This window comes from Eptatretus burgeri, chromosome 13 (genome assembly GCF_056783735.1).
Source record: "Eptatretus burgeri isolate ZD-2024b chromosome 13, Ebu_testis_v1, whole genome shotgun sequence".
In the NCBI taxonomy this organism is placed as follows: Eukaryota; Metazoa; Chordata; class Myxini; order Myxiniformes; family Myxinidae; genus Eptatretus; species Eptatretus burgeri.
The window spans coordinates 2,458,088-2,478,605 of NC_140973.1; the positions used below are offsets into that span (position 1 = coordinate 2,458,088).

Here is a 20,518-nt window from a genome sequence, read left to right on the forward strand (position 1 = left end):
CTTCTTCTTTGTCAATGGCACCAATGATTCCCGTATTGTGCAGGCATTGGCCAGGAGGAAACGTTCTGATCCGTCTTCCTGAAACTGGTAAGCCAGGTCTAACATTTGACTTGCTTGAATTTATGTGTTCAGGGTGCCAGCGATAACTCACCTACTCTTTGCGAGACATCATTGGATCTTTGATCTCTATCAACTCTCAGTGATGGCAGATGGGTCCTCCATGCTAACCCCATCCGATGGATGGTGGACACGTTGATGACTCGTCCTGCTTGATGTTCAGCATTTAAAAGGACAAGAGCATTGGCTATCCCCATAGGTTGATATCCATAGGAGGAGGAAATTCCTCCTTAGGAAATACCCTGCTGAGTGCAGTGAGAAATGTGTTGCCATTGTTGTGGTGCTGCCACAACAATGTGGGGACCATTCCCCACCAGTGGGGAACAGAGAGATTAGGAGATCTGTGGAAGGGAGAGGGATGGGGTGGGGAACATGGGGGTATACAAGATAGACATTGCAGGGACTTTCAGGAAGGAAAGCAGGGAATTTGTGGGAGGTGGGTTTGGGGTGGATTATCGGGGGAAGAAAAGATCGTGATTTTGGATGCGGGATGATAAGAGGTGGTAGTGAACAGCTATTTTGAAGGCCTGGAGGGAAGAATGCGATTGAAGAGAGCAAGGGATGTTTCTTCCAAAGGCAGGAAGAAAGAGGAATGAAAGAGTGAAGGTGAGCAGTGGTTCGTGATTTTGGTAGTTTTAACAGAAGGGGATTGCTGGAGTGCCCTGCAGAAATATGGGGGAGGGGGGACATATTGCAGACAGAGCAGGGGGCGAGACCAGAAAGGAGACGGTGGAAGACAGACCACCGACCAACCTGCGGTGAGAGCGTGAGAGGCCCAAAGACTCGGCCTCATCGCGGGAGATACCAATGACCCTAAATGCCTTGGTTTCCACAGCGTGAAGCCGAGAAGGTGAGAGGCAGGAACACCAGCCCAGAGGGGAGAGCAGTACTCCATCAGGCTGTGGACGAAAGCTTTGTCTGTGGTCAGGAGCTCAGGTGGGCCGAGGAAGGACTTTGCACAACGGAGCATTCCCAGTTGGCGAATGGCTTTGGAGGCCAGGTTGGAAATGTGGCTTTCCCAGGAAAGATCATGGCAGATAGTGAGTCCCAGAAGCTTGAATGAAAGGTCTTCTTCCAGAGGATTGTTGAGAAAGTAGATGGGGGCGGGGGGGTTCCAAACAGTCCTTTTCGAGAGACATAGTGAGAGGGTGAGAGATCTGGTGTGGATTAAAGAAAAAATTGAGGAAGTTTTTTTAATTCAAATATCTATTGATATGAGATAGCAGACGAGTGTCTGGAGACGTCAAACAATTTGGTCTACCTTGGATGAAAATTATGTGAATCTGAGTCCAGGAAGCACACGGGAACACATTTTTAATTCGAAATTTAAATTAATTCCTGCAAACGCAATTTGATATATTGTGGATAAATTCAAAATAATCATTTTTGGATGTACAGAAGTCATTGAATGTTGGATGCAAAGAACAAGAGGTCACAGGTCAAGTCAGGTTTGGTAGCATGTGCCGGAGCAGCACGTCACTGAGGTCACAGGGCCAGGATGAAATTACGTTTGGTTCCTCGTTATGAAAGGAATGAGGTTCATCTGCTTCTCCCATGAGATGTTATGAGGTATTTATTGCTGAACCATGAGCACTGAGTTTGAAGACTCATGATCGAAGCTCCCTTTGGAGAGTTTTGTCGAAGAAACTTGGTTTGAACAATTAAAATCCTCTTTTGACCTTCTGAGGAAGCTAATGTTACCTGCAACACTTGCACAATTGCTGTCATGGATCATCTTCTCTTTTTATTGATAACTAGCAAAGAACCCACCCTAACGGACGAGTTAGTTTCCCACAATTACGGATGGATTAATTTCCACAGAATTACGGAGGGTTAATTCCCCTGGAATTGGTGTATTTTGTATTACCTGTACTTGTAACACCGCCACCCTTAATAGTATCACTATGTCATACACATTTAGAGAGAATTGGGGATCTCCCCCTACCCTGAACCCCGAGGATTATGATGATGATTATTTTTTGTTTAACCTCTAAACCTTGCCATGCACAACCCAAGTACAACCAGCCGTTTTCAATTAATTCCGTGCAGCAGTTCAGGATTGCATGAAGTAAAATGAAAACAAGCAAACAAACAACCCCCTAACCCCCATTCGTCCCCACTCCCATTGTTTGTCAAAGCATTTATTTTTGTTAAACACTCCCTCTATTTTGTCCAAATCTCCCTCGATTTTGTCCAAACTTCCCTATATTTTGTCCAAACCTCCCTCTATTTTGTCCAAACTTCCCTATATTTTGTCCAAGCCTCCCTCTATTTTGTCCAAATTTCCCTATATTTTGTCCAAATCTCCCTCTATTTTGTCCAAACTTCCCTATATTTTGTCCAAACCTCCCTCTGTTTTGTCCAAGGCTCCCTCTGTTTTGTCCAAGCCTCCCTCTATTTTGTCCAAGGCTCCTTCTATTTTAGTCCAAGCCACCCTCTATTTTGTCCAAATCTCCCTCTATTTTGTCCACATCTCCCTCTATTTTGTCCAAACCTCCCTCTATTTTGTCCAAACTTCCCTCTATTTTGTCCAAACTTCCCTCTATTTTGTCCACATCTCCCTCTATTTTGTCCAAGCCTCCCTCTATTTTGTCCACATCTCCCTCTATTTTGTCCAAGCCTCCCTCTATTTTGTCCAAGGCTCCTATTTTGTCCAAGTCGCCCTCTATTTTGTCCAAGACTCCTATTTTATCCAAGGCTCCCTCTGTTTTGTCCAAGATTCCCTCTATTTTGTCCTTCAACCCTGCTATTGTTGTACCCCCTCCCCCCGGCCCCTCTCTCTATTGTTTATTTTGTTTTGTTTCGTTGCACCCTCATCCATTCAGTGTTCTAGCTCTTCTATGAGCCTTGACTTTGAATATAGTATTTAGTATACAGTATACATAACAAACACACAGACAAACAAACCCACAAGCAGACACTTCTGGAATTACAGTATGATTTTAAGTGGAAATTAAATGTCCAAACAGTGAAGTTAAAGTTATGTCTGATATATGGGTAAAACAACACTCGTATGTATTTCAAGGAAGTCTCGTGTATTTCCACACAGGGGTATCCATGCAGTGCATAGACAATTAGAAGTTGGCGAAAGCCTGCTGGGACACATTTGACTGATGTTTGGACATGAAAGTCGTTTATCATCAAGGAATGTATGTTAGCTGTTACCGGACAGCTTCCAATTGATGCTGGAGCTGTTAAATCCAATGTTATAATCCAATTGCTAACCCTAAGTCTGGCCTTGCACCTAATACAGCCACTTACACTAATGTCCATGTTTTCAGACTTTTCCAGTACTGTTAGTAATAGTAGGATCATCTATGAATTAATCAACATAATAAGTTTTCCCAGAATTATAATGTTAAATATTTCCATCATAATGTTGAAGATCAATTACTTACTTCTATATATAAATGATGACATTTTATTGTAACTGTTGTGGTTGAACAGGATGCTACATGTGAGTGAAAGCTGTTGTTCGTGCTCCTTGTAATCGGTAATCTTTGTGAAATAATGCTTCATATCATGCACTTGAGATTCTCAACCTGTGAACTCAGTGAGACTGTTTCGCTCGCTGTTCCTGTGCGTAGGCCGTGGAATGGCCAAGTGCCCAATATACATCATGCCACAACAGAGGTAAAACTGAGGTGAGCATTCCGGCGTTTACCATACAGCTTGTGTTGAAATGTATTTTGTTTTAGTGTTCTGTTAAAGCCATAACGGATTTTTTTTAAATAATAAGAAACTGTACGTGGGTACTCTCTTTAAACAAGACCGAGGCTCATGGAGGAGTGAGTGAGTCCTGAGGTGATGGAGGATAAAAGGGTAACAACCTGATAATGGGAGTAACAGTTGGACAAAACAATCAAGGGAATGAAAAACCAGGAAAAGAGGGCAGGAAACTCAATAACATGCAAGTAAGAGGGTTGTGGTGGGTAGGGTTATTGGGGATAGAAGAGATCACGGGTATGAACAGCTGGGAAGCAGTTGCCCAAATGGAAGAAAACACAAACAAAAGAGTGGAGGTGTGCATGAAATGAAGATTTTGGGAGTTGAACCAGGAAGGTATTGTTGGAGCAACACATGCATCCTGGAGAACTTGTACAGGCTCAGAGGGTTGAGAGAGCCGCAGGAGTTGAAATCAGCACAGAGGTGGGGGGTGGGGCAGAGACTATTCACCTGTCTGGATTGCAATGAGCAATAGGTATTGTGCTTTGAGCTCATCATTGGCAATGCCAATAATGGTGTGTGTGTGTGTGTGTGTGTGTGTGTGTGTGTGTGTGTGTGTGTGTGTGTGTGTGTGTGTGTGTGTGTGTGTGTGTGTGAGAGAGTGTGAGAGACACAGAGATGTGATGCAATGCTGGGGCCCAATGCAGTATTTCACTCAGCTACAAAGGCCTTGTACACTGCAAGTCGTTCTTATTTTCCAAAGAAACACTTGGAATGACGGAGGATGTCTGTGCCTGGCTTAGGAAGCCAGTTTTTCAATATGGTTGGCCTAGGAGAGGTCACAGCTCATGGTGAGGCCGATAAGTTCAAGAGAATGAACCTCTTCCAGTGGATGACAATGGAAAGAGATGGTAGGTTTGCTTGATGATCCTTGGCGAGTGACGGTGTGATCCTGTAATAATTGCTGGAATTGAAAAGCATGTTCTATTTGTCAGTCTGCAGCGGCTAATGTTGCGTAATCTCAATTTACAATGTCATCACCGTGATGACGTTTCTAATAAAGTTGACAATATTGAATTTGTATCTCAGGACAAATGAAGAGGTTAAGTAAGGTTTACTGAGCTCCTGTTGTAATGTTTGTCTCAACTCTTGGGAACCAATTCCAGTGATGCTCCTGAAATTGTTTTATGTTCAAAAAGTGTCAGATTATTAAATTTTATCCTCATGCAAAAAGGAAACCATGATGAGTACAACTTATGGGCAGGGTACACCCTGAAGTCCCCCAAGTGGAAACTCACCCCCTCTTGTTAAAACTCAAGGTGGGGAACCCGATCTAAGCAAGGGAGGAAATCTTTCCATTTATGATGACCAATCGTCTGATGCCCCACGTGGAGATCGCTTTCTGAGGTTTGGTACATGGAATGTAGGGACAATGACAGGGAGATCAGGAGAGGTGGTTGAAACATTGGTCAGAAGAAGAGTGGACAGATGTTGTGTGCAGGAGACACAATGGAAGGGAAGTGGTGTGAGAATGGTGAAGGGTAGGCAGGGATAGAAGTATAAGTTTATGTGGCAAGGGTGCCCGGAAGGCGTGCATGGTGTTGGTGTCGTGTTTTCTGAGGAGTTTGTAGACAGTGTAGTGAGTGTGACTGGAGTGAGTGAAAGGTTGATGATGGTGAGAATCGTGATCGGAAATCTCTTGGTGAACGTCATCTTGGTAAAATCCCCGCAGGTCGGTCGAAGCGATGAAGAGAAGTTGATGGAGAATGTGAAAGATGAGGCAGTTGTTGTGAGAGGAGGAGACTTGAATGGACATGTGGGAAAGGAGTACAAATGGTTTTGACAGTCCATGGGGGTTATGGATGTGTTGTGAGAAATGGAGAAGGTGATAGGATCTTGGAGTTTGCTGATTGAGCTGATTTGTTGATTTGTAATACTCAATTCCAGAAAGCAGATAATAAACTTGTTACATACACGTCAGGTGGGTCAACGACAACCATTGACTACGTGATGGTGCGTAGGCGAGATAGGGGAAACCTCCAGGACACAAAGGTGATCCCAGGGGAGGAGACTGTTTCACAGCACCACCTGGTTGTCTGTGATATAAGGGTGAAAGGTGCGAGGAGAATTCAGCAGGTGAAGTACCAACCGAGGATGAAGGTGTGGAGGTTGAAAGAGGCGACAGTGAAGGAAGCATTAAGAGAGAGGCTGAGTATGGTTGAGGATGATGTGGTTGAGCTTGAAAGTGGTTAAATGTCAATGAAAGATAGTCTATTGGGAGCCGTTGGTGAGGTATGTGGATGGACAAAAGGACCACCGAGGCACTCGGAAACATGGTGGTGGGGTGATGAAGTTGGAAAGACGATTGAAGAGAAGATGAAGAAGTTCAAGGAATGGCAAAGGGTGAAGGGTATGGTTGTAGAAGAGGCAGCACATGAAAGTTATAAGGTTGCCAAGAAGGCTGCAAAGAAAGAGGTAGCAAAAACGCAGGAGGCCTATAGGAAAATACTTGGAGAACGCTTGGGTTTGGAAGAGTGTCAGAGAGCAGTATTCAGGATTGCAAAGCAGATAGCGAGAGAGAGGTTTGATGTGACGGGGGTGAGTTGCTTGAAGGATGAAGTGGGACAAATCGTTGTGGATTCAGATGCAACTAGAGGGGGAGCACTCGGGAGAGTGCAAAACCTCCGCCGCCAATACTGCTGGGTCACTCAAGTGAACCTTATATCTTATTCATTAAATATGATGTCAACAGTGCTGAGAGTTATAGTTCTTTTCTCCAACATTTTTTTTTTTGGGGGGGGGGGGGGGTGGGGGGGGGGTTGGAAATCACTTAAAACGTGTAAAAATGCAAAAAAGAAATTTTGTTGAAAAAAAAGTTGCAAAAATTTTTTTTTCTATAACAATTTTTTTTTTTTGGGGGGGTGTTGGAAATCACTTAAAACATGCAGAAATGCAAAAAAAAATTATTCTCTATTTTTGGGGGGTGTAACAATTTTTTTTTGGGGGGGGTGGAAATCACTTAAAACATGTAGAAATGCAAAAAAAAAAAATTTCTCTAACAATTTTTTTTTGGGGGGGGGGGTTGGAAATCACTTAAAACATGTAGAAATGCAAAAAAAAATTCTCTATTTTTTGGGGGGAGGGGGGTAAAAAAAAAATTTTTGAGGAGGGGTTGGAAATAACTTTAAACATGTAGAAATGCAAAAAATTTTTTTTTTTTCTCAAACAATTTTTTTTTTGGGGGGGGGGGACCAAGTCCAAAATTTAATGGCATGATCCTTGGACCATATCTACCCCCCCACCAAGTTTCGTCGAAATCCGTCGAGGAGTTTTTCCGTAATACTGTTCACAAACAAACAAACAAACAAACAAACAAATAAACCAATGTCACCCTCAGGGTGACCCATATCTTGCCAAAAGGTGACCACGTGTGACTTCTTTAAGGTCACACTGAGGTGAACAGAGCTCCTATCCACCAGGAGCGACTCCTTGAGGAATATCTGCCTACGAGAGATTCCGATGAGAATCGTTCTACAGAGTAACCATGAAAAATATGCTTTTGCCTCATAACGTCACCAAATGACGTCATAATGTCTCAAGCTTGACATATCTCGAAAGCACTCATCGAGGTGTTCAATTTGAGGTACGACACGATATGGTTCCGAAAACTTGAAAATTTGACCTTGGGGTCAAATATGTTTAACCTGAGGCGCTAACCATGAAGGTCAAGGCAAATCGCCACCAATAATTAATCAGCTGAGCGCCAGACCATGAACTATATTCCCATGAAGTTTGAAGACGATCCGATCAAAATTACTCAAAAAATAAGGGTTTCGTCGACTCCCCTGATTTGCGACAAAGTGGCCTTGACCTTTGTCCTTGACCTTCAAAATTTTGTGCACTGAAAGGGACCTCTATAGGCCTCTGATATGCGAAGTTACAAACATTTCCAATGATAACTTTGCTCTGCAGAATTTTTTTAGATGTGATTACAGACAAAAAAAAAAACCACAAGCTGACTAACGTATCTTGCAAAAACTTCGTTTTGGCAAGATAAACAAACAAACAGAAAGGGGTGAAAACCGTAACCTCCGATCTTCGATGGCAGAGGTTAATTAAAGGAAGATGGAAGAGATATATGGAAAGGTTGTTGAATGTAGAAAATGAATGGGATAGCAACATCGAGAGTAACCCAGTTTTAGGACCAGCAGAGAAGATAACTGAGAAGGAAGTTGAGGAAAGCTATGAGCAATGAAGAGTAGAAAAGCAGGAGGGCCGGCGGGAGTTGTGGGAGATATGTTGAAGGCAGCGGGAAGTTGGGGTGTGAAGAGAATGACAGAGATCTGTAATCTGGTGGTGAAAGAAGGCCGCATTCCAGTGGATTGGGAACTGAGTACCCTCGTCCCTCTGTACAAGGGGAAAGGTGACCCTCTGGAATGTGGCTCCTATAGAGCAATAAAGTTATTGGAGCATGGAATGAAGGTATTGGAAAGGGTGTTGGAGAAGAGGATAAGGAAGAAGGTAAAGATTGACGAAATGCAGTTTGGATTTATGCCACGAAGAGGAACGACGAATGCGATTTTTATTGTAAGGCAGTTGCAGGAGAAGTACATGGAGAAGAGGAAGAATTTGTTTTTTGGGTTTGTTGATCTGGAGAAAGCATTTGATAGGGTTCCACGTGAAGTAATGACATGGGCATTGAAGGAGTTAGGAGTGGAGGAATGGTTGATCAGAGTCGTGATGGCAATGTACGAGAGAGCGTGCACAGCTGTAAGGACGAAGGACGGGAACAGTGGTGAGTTTGAGGTGAGGGTAGGAGTGCACCAGGGGTCGGTACTAAGTCCACTTCTATTTGTAGTTGTGATGCAGGTGCTGGCTCGGAGGGTAAAGGGGGGTTTATCGTGGGAGCTGCTGTATGTGGATGATCTGGTGTTGATTGCAGAGAGTATGGATGGACTGAAGGAGAAGATGAACAAGTGGAAGGATTGTATGGAGGAAAAACGTTTGAAGGTGAATATGAGAAAGATGAAGGTGATGACAAGTGGAAAGCATGTGGTGAGGTGGAAAGGACTGGGAAGTGTCCGTGTGCTGTGTGCAGGAAGGGTGTCGGAATGAACTCCATTCAGTGTACAATGTGTGCTGAATGGGTTCATCGAAAATGTAGTGGGGTGAGGGGGGTCATTAACCAGTGTGGCAGCTACATTCAAGTGTAAGGTGTGCATAGAGGGAGCTGCAGATGAAGGAATTGTTGAGTTGGATTTTGGAGACGGTGTGAAGCTGGAAGGTGTGAAAACATTTTGCTATCTCGGAGACATGTTGAATGGAGAAGGTGGATCAGACTCTTCGACGGTTGCTAGAGTGAGATGTGCATGGAAGAAGTTTTGGGAACTGAGTGGCGTGCTGACGAAGAGGGGAGTGTCGTTGAAGCTGAAGGGAAAGGTGTCTGCTACATGTGTGAGGAGTACGATGATTTATGGAAGTGAGACATGGGTGCTGAACATGGAGCAGCAACGAAGCCTGGAAAGGGTGGAAATGCGAATGGTTCGGTGGATGTGCGGAATATCGTTGAGAGAGAGGAAGACAAATGATGACTTGCGGAAGATGATGGGAATAGAGTCTGTGATGGATGTTGTGAAGAGAAACAGGTTGAGATGGTTGGGTCACTTGTTGAGGAAGGATGAAAGTGACTGGGTGAGAGGAGTGTTGGAAATGAGTGTAGTCAGAAGTAGAGGACGGGGAAGACTGAGAAAAAACTAGGCTAAAGGTGGTGGAAGATGAAATGTGGGCAAGGGGATTAAGAAGGGGAGATGCAGAAAATAGGGTAAAGTGGAGAAGATTGTCATGGGGCCCGCAAGGCTAACCCCCACTTTAGCGGGGAAAATGGCCTTAAAATGCTTGTTGTTGTGTGTGTGTGGATGCAACAGTTGGTGATGTAAACAAAATAAAGGATTAGTGGAGGCTGGCGGTTATAAGATATCACACCAATTAAAAATGCAACTTAATACATAATCCAAATTGTTTGATTCTTCCCAAAATGACTGAATGAAGACACATGGACATGTCCATGCACGATTTGGAGAAAATGAAACCTTTAATTATATTAATTCATACGTTGAGCCTGCATTTGTAGTTGAGTACCAGTTAATATTGATCGCTAAATTACACACGTTTTAAGCAAGTGTGATTTAGGTACAGGAGGTGGCCATTTGGTTCATCATGCCTGTGCCATATCCACATTCACCTGCTGCCATCCATCCATCCATTGGGACCATACTCTGTGCAGAGCGTTGGTGCTGCTTAAGCAGTCTCCTTGGCTATTGGGCACAATCCTGGATGGGTCGCCACTCCGACACAGGATACCAGCAAGCTGGCACTCATTTTGCCGACCTTGGAAGGATGACAGGCAGAGTCTACCCCACCTGGTATTAATTCAACAGCTGAGTGGGATTTGAACTCAGGATCCTAGGATCCCAAGCCCACCACCCTAATACCTGCTGCAGGTAGAGATAATTATGCAACTAAACCCAAGTGGAATATTTTGCCTGATCATTGGTGGTGTGAAATGGCCGGCTCTGTTATTTTTCTTTTTTAACCTTCATATGCTAAATACAGATGGGACAGCCAGCTTTACATCATCCTCCAAAGGATGGCATGCTCTAAGATGCACCTCCCCTCCCTTTTTCTGGCACCACCCCAGTGTAGTAATTAGATATCTGCCGATCACAAAGCGATTGTTGTCGGTAAGCCTCCCATGGTGCCCGCGATCCAATGATGACCTTTACCTGAAACATTTAGGGACAGAGTGTAAATTAATAAAATGTGTCGCCATCTCCAATGTGTCCATAAAACTCAACATCATGAAAATCGAAGGAAAATTGTTCAAGTTATGGTCAAAATGTTTTTTGTTTTTTTTGTTAATTAGGCCGCATTCTGAAAATAGTAGGTTGAGGACATGAAATAAGTATCAGGTGCACAACTTCAGTGCAGGTACACTATTATTATGCAAGAATGTCTTGGAAGGTTCAGCGATCTTTGAGATCCCGCATTGGCAAAATTGAGCGATGTCAAGCACGTAGTTCTTCTTTGTTTTTTCAGAGTACCATTTGACCTTGACTTTGACCTTTAACCTGGAGGAGTATAATGTAAATGCACCTTGCTCTATGCTATCTAGTGAGTGCAATTTCATTCTGATTGGACAAAAATTAGTTGAGTTATGGTTAAAAAAAAAAAAAAGTTTAAAAATTTAAATGACCATTTCATGACCATAAAACTTAAGTCAAGGTCAACAAATATTATGTGAACCCTGCAAACTTTTTATTCCCATTATTGATGCAAAATTTCATTGAGAAAGTTCCAGCTGGGTCCGAGATCCAACTCGGACATGGCATAAAAAATGGGAAAAACCTAAACGGTGGTTTAGGACTCCTCGGGGTGTAATAAACTCTGAGGTACTATTAAAAACTGGGGGCACTAATTGCAGAAACAACCCCTACAAAGGGTATAAGCCTTACTCTATCCTATATGGCGATGCCTAATTATGGCTGATGTCATGCCGATTGGGAGTTCAACCCACACTAAATATCCCACCAACCACGCTCTCCTCAACTACGACTTATTTAATGGCTCAAATTATTGTCACCTTGTCGTGGGTCGGCTGGAGAAAGTTTCTGACCAAGTTGTTCACAAAATGGCTGGTCCTCATGTTCGGCTGAAGACATTTTGGGCAGGAATTTGGATCGAATTTGTTCAGGGTTCCAGCAATTACTCACCTGCTACTCTTCATGGAAGACACCACGTGTCTTCATCATCCACCGACAAATAGACACCAAGGCTAAACGCGCATCCAAGAGCCGGCTCATTTAGCGAGGCGACACCCTGCACACGAAGCACCAATCCGACGGTTTATAACCGGGTCAGGAATGAAACCCAGACAAGACGGCTCAAAGGTAAGTAAGTGCACTACCTGTGCACCGTCCTGTCAGGACCAACCGGGTTCTCTTGCCGCTCCTAAATTAATCCTGCACTTGTTTTTTTTCAGGAGGAATGCCAAAATTACATCCGCGTGCTGCTACCTTCTAATGGGAAGCTCTTCACGTGTGGAACCAATGCATTTGCACCTCTGTGCATCATCAGATCGGTGAGAAGTCTGCCTCGATGCCTCGTTACAATTACTATAAATATAGTACATCTTCACCAAACTGAACAGATCTTTTAAAAAAAGGTTCCCAATTTACAGGCAGATTAAAAAAAAACATTCTACTTCTGTTGTACAAACATTGTCAGAAGCTTTCATTATTCCTCTTATGCAGGTGTCATCGCTTGGCAACCCAGTAAACTTGGCTTTGTAATGGGGCATCTCAAGCTTTATAAGGAAATGCTTTTCCAAGACGTTACTGGTTGTAATAATTCGAAGCAAAAATAGAAATTGAAGGCCATCTGGTTCAGAATGTATGGCTAACCTTCTTCTCGACTAAGTATACCCTCCAGGTGGGAACTTCATGGGGATGCCTTTGTTGTTAGGGAGGTAAATGCTGGTTTAATTTACTCGTCTTATTTGTAAAGAGCAAATATAAATATATAATTTATATCTTTTGTCATTTTTTTTTGTTTTGGTGAAAAGGAAACAACATCTATTGTTGTCTTTGTTGCCTTGTTGCGTGGCAACATTAGCTGTGTTTGCCAAGGTGCGAGTATACCGCATTAGTCCTTCACGAGCCAAGCTATTATGCAGTTGTCATCATCTATCTCACTCTTCCATGAGCCTTGATCTCGAACATAAATTAATAACACAAAAATATAAATGGTAAATTCCACTGCTCCGATTGGTCCATCTGATCACATGCTTGTGAAGGTGAACATCTCTGTGGCTATTCTCAGAGAGCTGCCTCAATGCCAGCAAATCTGGCATTTTACTCAAGCAGATTGGCAGGGACTGCAAGCAGCCCTCTCTCTTCAGGACTGGTCTCCCATATCTACTGTCCCTGATGTGAATGGCTGCTCGGGAATTATTCCTCAGAAACCTGCTCTCTCTCTCCCTTATGCACATCGTCATCCTATCTCGTCTTCTGTTATCCTACCCTTTCTTCCTGCCCATGGTACACTGAATCCTGTGGTGAGGCAGTTACTCTGAAACAACTTGCTTTCTCTTCCTGGAAGGCGCATCTGACCGAAGGCAAAGATGAGCAGGAAGTCAGTAACCCAAGTGTGGCTCTCAATGGAATCCTTTCATCTCCTCTCCCTGTCAAGGCTGCAGTGCCCCAAGGTGGTGTCCTCGGCCCAGTCCTTTTCCTGATCTCCATCAATGATCTCTCTGACTCTCTGGAAAATCCTCTTTATCTTGTTGCTGATAAGTCCACCCTCTTCTGTGACATCCCTTCAGACAGACAGGATGCAGCCTCTTCCCTCTCTTCAGACCTTGGAAAAAAAAATCACAAGACGGTCAAACACTTGGAATATGTCTTTCAATCCTGACAAATCTCACACTCTCTCCATCTCCGAAAGGATCGTCTGACAACCTCTTACCCCTTCCCCGATCTACTTTTCTTAATAATCCTCCTGAGGAAGTTCAGTCATTCAAAGTCTTGGGTCTCACTATCAGCCATGATCTTTCTTGGGCAAACCACATTTCAAAGTTGGCCTCCCAAACCAGCTGCCGACTGGGCATCCTCCATCATACAAAGTCTTTTCCTTGGCACACCTGAATTCCTATCCACCGACGAGGCCTTCATCCACAGCATGATGGAGTACTGCTCTCCGCTTTGGGCTGGCTCCCCTGCTTCACATCTTGCTCAGCTTGACACCATGGATACCAAGGCCTTCAAAATTATTGGAATCTCCCATGCTGAAGCTGAGTCGATGGGCCAATCACCTCGCCATTGCAGACAGGTCAGTGGTCTCTCTGTCTTATACTGCCTCCTTTCTCGTCTTGCACCCTCTGCTCTTTCCATGCTTTGTTCCTCCAGGTTTCTCCAGGGCACACATGGTCGACCATCAACCCCCTTCTGGTGAAACTACCTAAATCCATGATCACTGCTCACCTCCATTTATTTGCTTTTCTTTTTTTTCCCACCTGTGGAATCGAGTTACACATCCTCTTTAATCTCATTCTTCCCTCCAGGTCTTCAGGACAGCTTTTCACCACCATCTCAGTTCATCCCCAATCCACAAATGGCTACTACTTCCAATTTTCCCTCCTTGAAGTTCCATTCTGTATCCATCTTGTCTAACCCGTGCATCCTCTGTGTCCAACTTGTCCACCCCGTGCATTTGTGTTTTGCGTCTTTTTTTTGTCTGCTCCGTCCTGATCCGTTTCGGTTTTGCTAGCTCTTCCACGAGCCTAGATTAGGAATCTCAAAAAAAAAAACAGAAAATAACTTTTCTGTTACTTTGTGAATATTCTTCAAGTTATCGAAAAACGCAAAAGCTAGATAACAAAGCAAACAACAAGGATCTCGTGAATTGTTCACAACACTTACTCGATGGCATGTGCTGCTAATGCCTCAGGTTGTGTGCAGTGGGTAATGGGAACAGCTGCTCTTGATGTCAATGCAGATTGTGTGTGACAGCTGGTGGTACATCCATGAAATTTTAATAAATAGACATAAAACAACCGTTGCACAGCACAAGGTAGTCCCTTGAGCACGTGCAATGGGACTTCTTTCAATGCATCCATATGTAAGCAGGAGAGCAGTTTTGGCGAATTCCGGAGTGACTGGCGACACTTTTGGTGGATCATCTTCTTTCTTTTCTTTTTCAGAAACGGATTTCAACATTTTGATGTAATCAACAATGAAATGGGGAAGAAAATGTTTATACAAGAGAAATCCAAATCTGCTTAACCATTGCGGAGAAATAAAGCAACCACCCTATTATGACGGGCTCATTGAGCAGTGTTACGGGAAACTGAGAAGTGCAGGTCAACCGTGTCGGGTGAAATGCATAAATGGTTGATTTTTTTTTATTGTTTTGGGGGATTTGTGTCATGGTTTTATTCATAAATTGTTAAGTTCATGGAATGTACCTGTTCATTGTGACAAACCATTACTGTAAAAGCAACACAATGAGCTCGATGATAGCAACACGATGGCGTTTCAGGCTGTGATTGGTAATATTATGACCGAAGTGTTGCCATCTTGTCCCGTTCTCGATGCACGCAGATGCAGGACATCTCAAAGGAGCTGGACCGTGTAAGTGGTGTAGCCCGCTGCCCGTACGACCCGCAGCAGAGCTCCACCGCCTTGTTGACGGTGCGTGGGGAAATATATGCCGCGACTGCGATGGACTTCTCCGGACGGGATCCAGCCATCTACCGCAGCCTCGGGTCTCTCCCCCCTCTCCGCACCGCTCAGTATAATTCCCGTTGGCTACACGGTACATGCATCCACTTGTTTTTCATTTTAAATTAGTTTGCAAATCACTCAAACGATTGTTTCCGAGAATCACCAAATGAAAACAAGTAACTCTGTCCATTTCTGCACAGAGCCAAGCTTTGTGTCGGTGTACGAGATGGGTTCTTTTGTTTACGTCTTCTTGCGGGAAAGACCGCTGCAGCACGAATGTGCACTGTCCAGCATCTCTCGGGTGGCGCGCATTTGCACCAACGATGTCGGCGGTCGCTTTGTGCTGGAGGAAACTTGGACCACATTCATGAAGGCCAGCCTCCATTGTCGGCTGCAGACAAATTCGGGCCTCGTTACGCAGGCCTATCCTGAACTTCAGGCGACGTACCTGCTGCCGGAAAGGGGCTTGATTTACGCGGTCTTCTCTACGAGCCACGCGTGAGTACTCTTCGAGATTGTGTTAGTGTTGTAAATTCTCTGTTTGCAGCACTCAAATAGAAGGTGCTTGGCCTAAAGCCTGCAGAAGATTTGGGGGATTTGAGGGAGGGTGTGGGCTGGTTGGTGAGTGGGGGTGATGAGTATTTAGATAATTGTGCCATAGCTTGCACAATTAATAAAACCAATTATTTTGTGGTTTACAAACTTGTGAATATGTCACGTGTTCAAAGAAACTATCTTTCGATTTTTATCATCAAATTGAAAGCAAACGTTCTGAAAAACATGCAATATTCATTTCAAAATCCATCCCCACGTCACCTTTACCTGTTTGTTGATTCATTGAGGGAATTGAGAGATGGATTTTGGTAATCACGTGACCATTGACGGGTTAAAGGTTTCTTTCTGCACAGAATCCTGGCTCATGGAAAAGAGAAGTGATTGGTGATAGAAGGATAACAACGACGGTGGGTAGATGTGAAAATGACCGGAGACAAAAAAAGCAAGTGGTTGAACAGAGGAAGAAAAGGAGGACAGCAGAGAAAACATCATGTGTCAGGATGGCGGACGAGATGAGAATGGCGGTGAACTTGACATGAAACCCTGGAGGAGAGAGTCGGATTGTACTGACGGAGGGAGACAGTTCCATAAGTGGTGGGGGCGGGTGAGGGGAGGGGGGAGGGAGGAAGGCACAGAACAAATGAGTGGAGTTAAATTGTGTTGAATCATGTGTAATTTCAAAAAGAGGGTTTCTCGAGCATCACAGAGGTTGTTTATTTCTATATGTAAGAAACAAAACTTGTTCAACACTGTCTTGGGGTTAGAAAGCTTCCACTGGGAGAGAAGATGAAAGGACACCAATGAGAACTGTGTTGAATGTGTTGTCACAGGAGAAGTCGGCAAGCCAGGTTAGAAGTGACCTCGAATGCCACAGGTAGAAAGCTTGGTGAAAATGCAGTGCCAAAGACCCGTGGTACCTCCAAAGATTCGAGCCGTCCATCCATTGTCGAGAGAAACAGCAGAATATCTGGAGTTGATTGATGACCATGGAAGGCAAGAGAATGATCAGCTATCAGACCATTCAGGCAGAACAAAGACCGACGTCATGTCAGCCACGATCGTGGATTACGTGTCTTTGTTTCAGAGAAAGTTAACTTCTACTGGTCTGTCGATGTCAGGGTGGATCTGTTTTAGCAATATTGTGTATTTCAGTGATCTTGGCTGTCCTCCCAGCAGATGGAAGTTTAGGTATTGAAAGAAGGATAAAAGTGGACATATTCTTTGAAACAAAACCTTCTGTCACAACTTCATGATTTCCTGCCATCTATGTGTCAAGGCAGATTTATCTTGCCTACGCCCCCGCCCCCCCAAAAAAAACCAGGTCAGGTCAGATATGGGAGCATGCGCCAGAGCAGCACATTGCTGTGTCCACTTTCTGCCGGTACTCCAGGGGTCTCCGTCTGGCCATCCCCCAAGCAGATGCATGGTCCATCCCCATCTCCTTGATATGCTGATCAACCTGCTGCAATCACGAGGCACATGGCCGGCCCATTGGCCTCCTCCATTTAAGAGGCTCCGTTGCTGAGAGAATCTGGTGAGGAAAATCAGCATCACGAAAATGAGCCACATGTCCATATGGCCGCAGCTGACGCTCGCAGACTATGCAGGAAACAAATCTCATTTGAGTCTCTCAGAAACCACTCATTAGATGCAAAGTCTGACCAGCAATAGCCAAGGATTCTCCGAAGAGACCTGGTACCAAAGGAATTAAGTCTCTGTCTCAGATCCCTGGTCAGAGTCCAAGTCTCACATCCGTAGAGCAAGACTGGAAGCACCAAGGACCTGAGGACTCAGACTTTCATCCTCCTGCAAAGGTACCGACAGTGCCACACCCCACGATCCAGTGAATCCATGACTCCCCAGGCCCGACCCAGACATTTATTGACCTCTGGCTCACAGCCAGCAGAGAAATGAATATCACTGCCAAGGAAAGTGAATCTCTGCTGTGTTTATCACTGAATATCACCGTGAATATCACTGCCGTAACCTCAACATCCTCACCACACACAGGTACAGACAGGATAGCAGCATCCAAGATTGCATTGAACGCCTGGATCTTAGTTTTGACCCAGGAAACCCATAATCCCAGCGGCTCTGACTCCTCATTCAGCATCTCGAGGGCCTCCAAAAGGATATCTAAAGTCTCCGCAAAGATAACTGCATCATCTGCAAAATCAAGGTCAGAGATCTTGACATTCCCAAATGATGCACCGCAGCTTGATCTCTCCGACATCCTCCCGAGAATCCAGTCCATACAAGCACTAAAAAGTGTGGGGAAGAGTACATACCCCTACCCTGAGGAACTCCAGTAACAACTGGAAATAAGTCGGAGATGGTACCACCACATCTCACAGCACTTTCAGTACCAGAGTATAGTTCAGACACCAGATTGATCAGTTTTGGTGGCACCCCACGAAGACCAAAAATCCTCCAGAGGACATCCCGATTCACTGAATAAAACACTTTACAGAGATCAACATAAGCTGCAAGCATCCCCTGCCTAAACTCTCGTCTGTGTCCGGTGAGGACCTAAAGAGAAAGGATACGGTCAATCGTTGACCTCTTTGGTGTGAAGCCTGACTACTCTGGGCACTGGTGCTCAAGCAGATGGTAGCGAACCCTACCATGAATTATCCAAGCAAAGACCTTGCCCGGCACTGAGAGCAGCATCACCTCGGTAGTTTTTGCAGTCCTGGCGATCACCCTTCCCTTTCCAGAAGGGACAACAAGGCCCCTCTTCCAGTCAGTTGGGACAATGCCTGTGTTCCGGGCAGAGTATAGAACTGCACGAAGTAACATGAGTACAGTATTTCCACCAGCCTTGAGAAGTTCAGCTGGATGCCACAGATCCCTGGAGCTTTACCCCATTTCAACCAGTTCACCACAACCCGTGTTTCCACAAACGAAGGTGGATCACAGTTGATTGGAGGGTCAGCCATAGAGATAGCAACACCACTGACATCCCATGCTACAGCTGGTGGATCAGCCTGGTACAGCCACTCAAAGTAACCGACCCAGCGGGCTTTCACTTCGGACTTCTCTGTCAAGATCCCACCACCCTCCGCTCTACCTGCAGTGCACCGAGGGATGAGCTTGGAGGAACGCAATGCGCGAATTCCCCTTTAAGCAGGACGAGAATCACTTGACCACAGGTGATGCTCTACCCCCTCACAGATTCCTCGCACATAGGCCTCCTTGTTCACCCCCTGCGCATGGACAGTTTTATGCCTCAACACCCTGAACAGTTCAGCTCTGCAATTCAGCCTGGCCCTGCACCTCTGGTCAGTGGTATCTAGTGTCCCTTGAGAGACAAAATTCTTCTTCATCGTTCTGTGAGTTCCAAGAAATCCACGGGCAACATCAACAATGGTGATCTTGAAGGCACTCCACAACTCTTCAGGATTTCCCAAAGCACCCAAACCCCCCAAATCCCCACTTAGCCTGTTCGCAAACTCCTCAGCTACTCTCTCATCCTTGACCTTGCCAAGATCCAGCCTTGGCTGGGATGGTACCATTCTCCAGGATTTAAGCTGCAACTTCTGAGTTCCTACCACAAGCCTGGAGTCGGTATTGTTGAGGAACTGAGCACTCCTGTGGAATCTGCAGTTCTGGATCATCTTCCAGTAACCATCAATGAGCACATGGTTAATCTCCTTTGCCACACCACCAGCATTGGAATACCAAGTCTAGCGATGAGCCTGTGGATGCTCAAACCATGACCAAGCCACCCTATGTCCATGACTTCTTGCAAAGTCAAGGAATTTAGTGCTATTCTGGTTCACAGTTACAGACCCATGGGGACCAACACATGACTCATAACCATCCCTTGCAGTGCCAGTTAATGCAATGAAATCCCCCGGGATTAGAAAAGTATCTCATCTGGGGCACTGACCAACCACAGACTCAAACGTGGCACAGCATATTCAGAGACAGTCGGAGCATATGCAGAGACCAGGGAAACAACTCCCAAGGAGTGACGAATCCTTCATCTCATAATATGTTCGTTGACCGGTGTTACCTCAATTATCATTGGAGTCAACTTGTTGGACACAGCTACAGCAACTCCTTGGGCATGGTAACCATCAGAGTGACCAGACCAATAGTAGGTGTAACCACCCGCCATGATCTCGCCACTATCCGGTCTCTGAACCTCAGAGAGTGCTGCAATACCGATGTTCAAACGTTTGAGCTCAGATGATAACAGAGACAGGTAATCATCCTCTCTTAGGGAAAGGGCATCACAAGCACCCACCCAAAGGACCCATCTCACTGCAATGTTGCTTCACCAGACTGTGATGCATAAGAGCTTCAGAATATATTCACAGGATGCATTGGAATCAAGTTAAACACGAAAACTAAGGTTTTGCTTTTAAAACGTATTTTACTTTCTGATTTGGACAGAAATACTGGAATTGAAACAAAGAGTAAATGTTTGTAATATGATTGTGAAATGGAAAAAAAGGTTGTTTAATGGGAATATCATACCACAAAGTGAATCAGCAGTACACGGTGTATGCACCAACTCCACTCGACAATGAATACTCCATCATGGTACACACAGGGCACTGAAATGATCTTTTACACACTCATTGTTTCCAGACACGGATCCGTGGCATCGGCATTATGTGCTTACAACATGAGCAGTGTTTCAGCGGCCTTCAGTGGACCGTTCCTTCAACAAGAAAACCTACATTCGGCATGGAGCACACAACCCAATCACAACCCCAACTTCAAGGTACTGCACCGTATGACTGTGGAAAGGTTGGCTGATATGCTAATTATTTAATTTGTGCTTCTTGTATCTTTTAAAATCACTTGAATGCATCCATCTCTAGATATAAAACCTCGGAATGAACATGACTGTACACGATAGAGGTCCAATTTCACCTTCTGCAGATTGT

At 44.7% G+C, this 20,518-nt stretch overlaps 1 protein-coding gene across 1 annotated transcript in view; it reads left to right on the forward strand.

Annotated features, from left to right (window-relative positions):
• Positions 1-20,518, forward strand: part of LOC147013677 (semaphorin-5A-like) — a 257,475-nt gene that overhangs the window by 52,589 nt on the left and 184,368 nt on the right. The window contains exons 7-11 of the mRNA XM_085851573.1: positions 3,705-3,761; positions 11,822-11,920; positions 14,940-15,153; positions 15,263-15,560; positions 20,217-20,352. Coding sequence (XP_085707699.1) covers positions 3,705-3,761; positions 11,822-11,920; positions 14,940-15,153; positions 15,263-15,560; positions 20,217-20,352 — 804 coding nt within the window. The remainder of the gene's footprint in view (positions 1-3,704; positions 3,762-11,821; positions 11,921-14,939; positions 15,154-15,262; positions 15,561-20,216; positions 20,353-20,518) is intronic.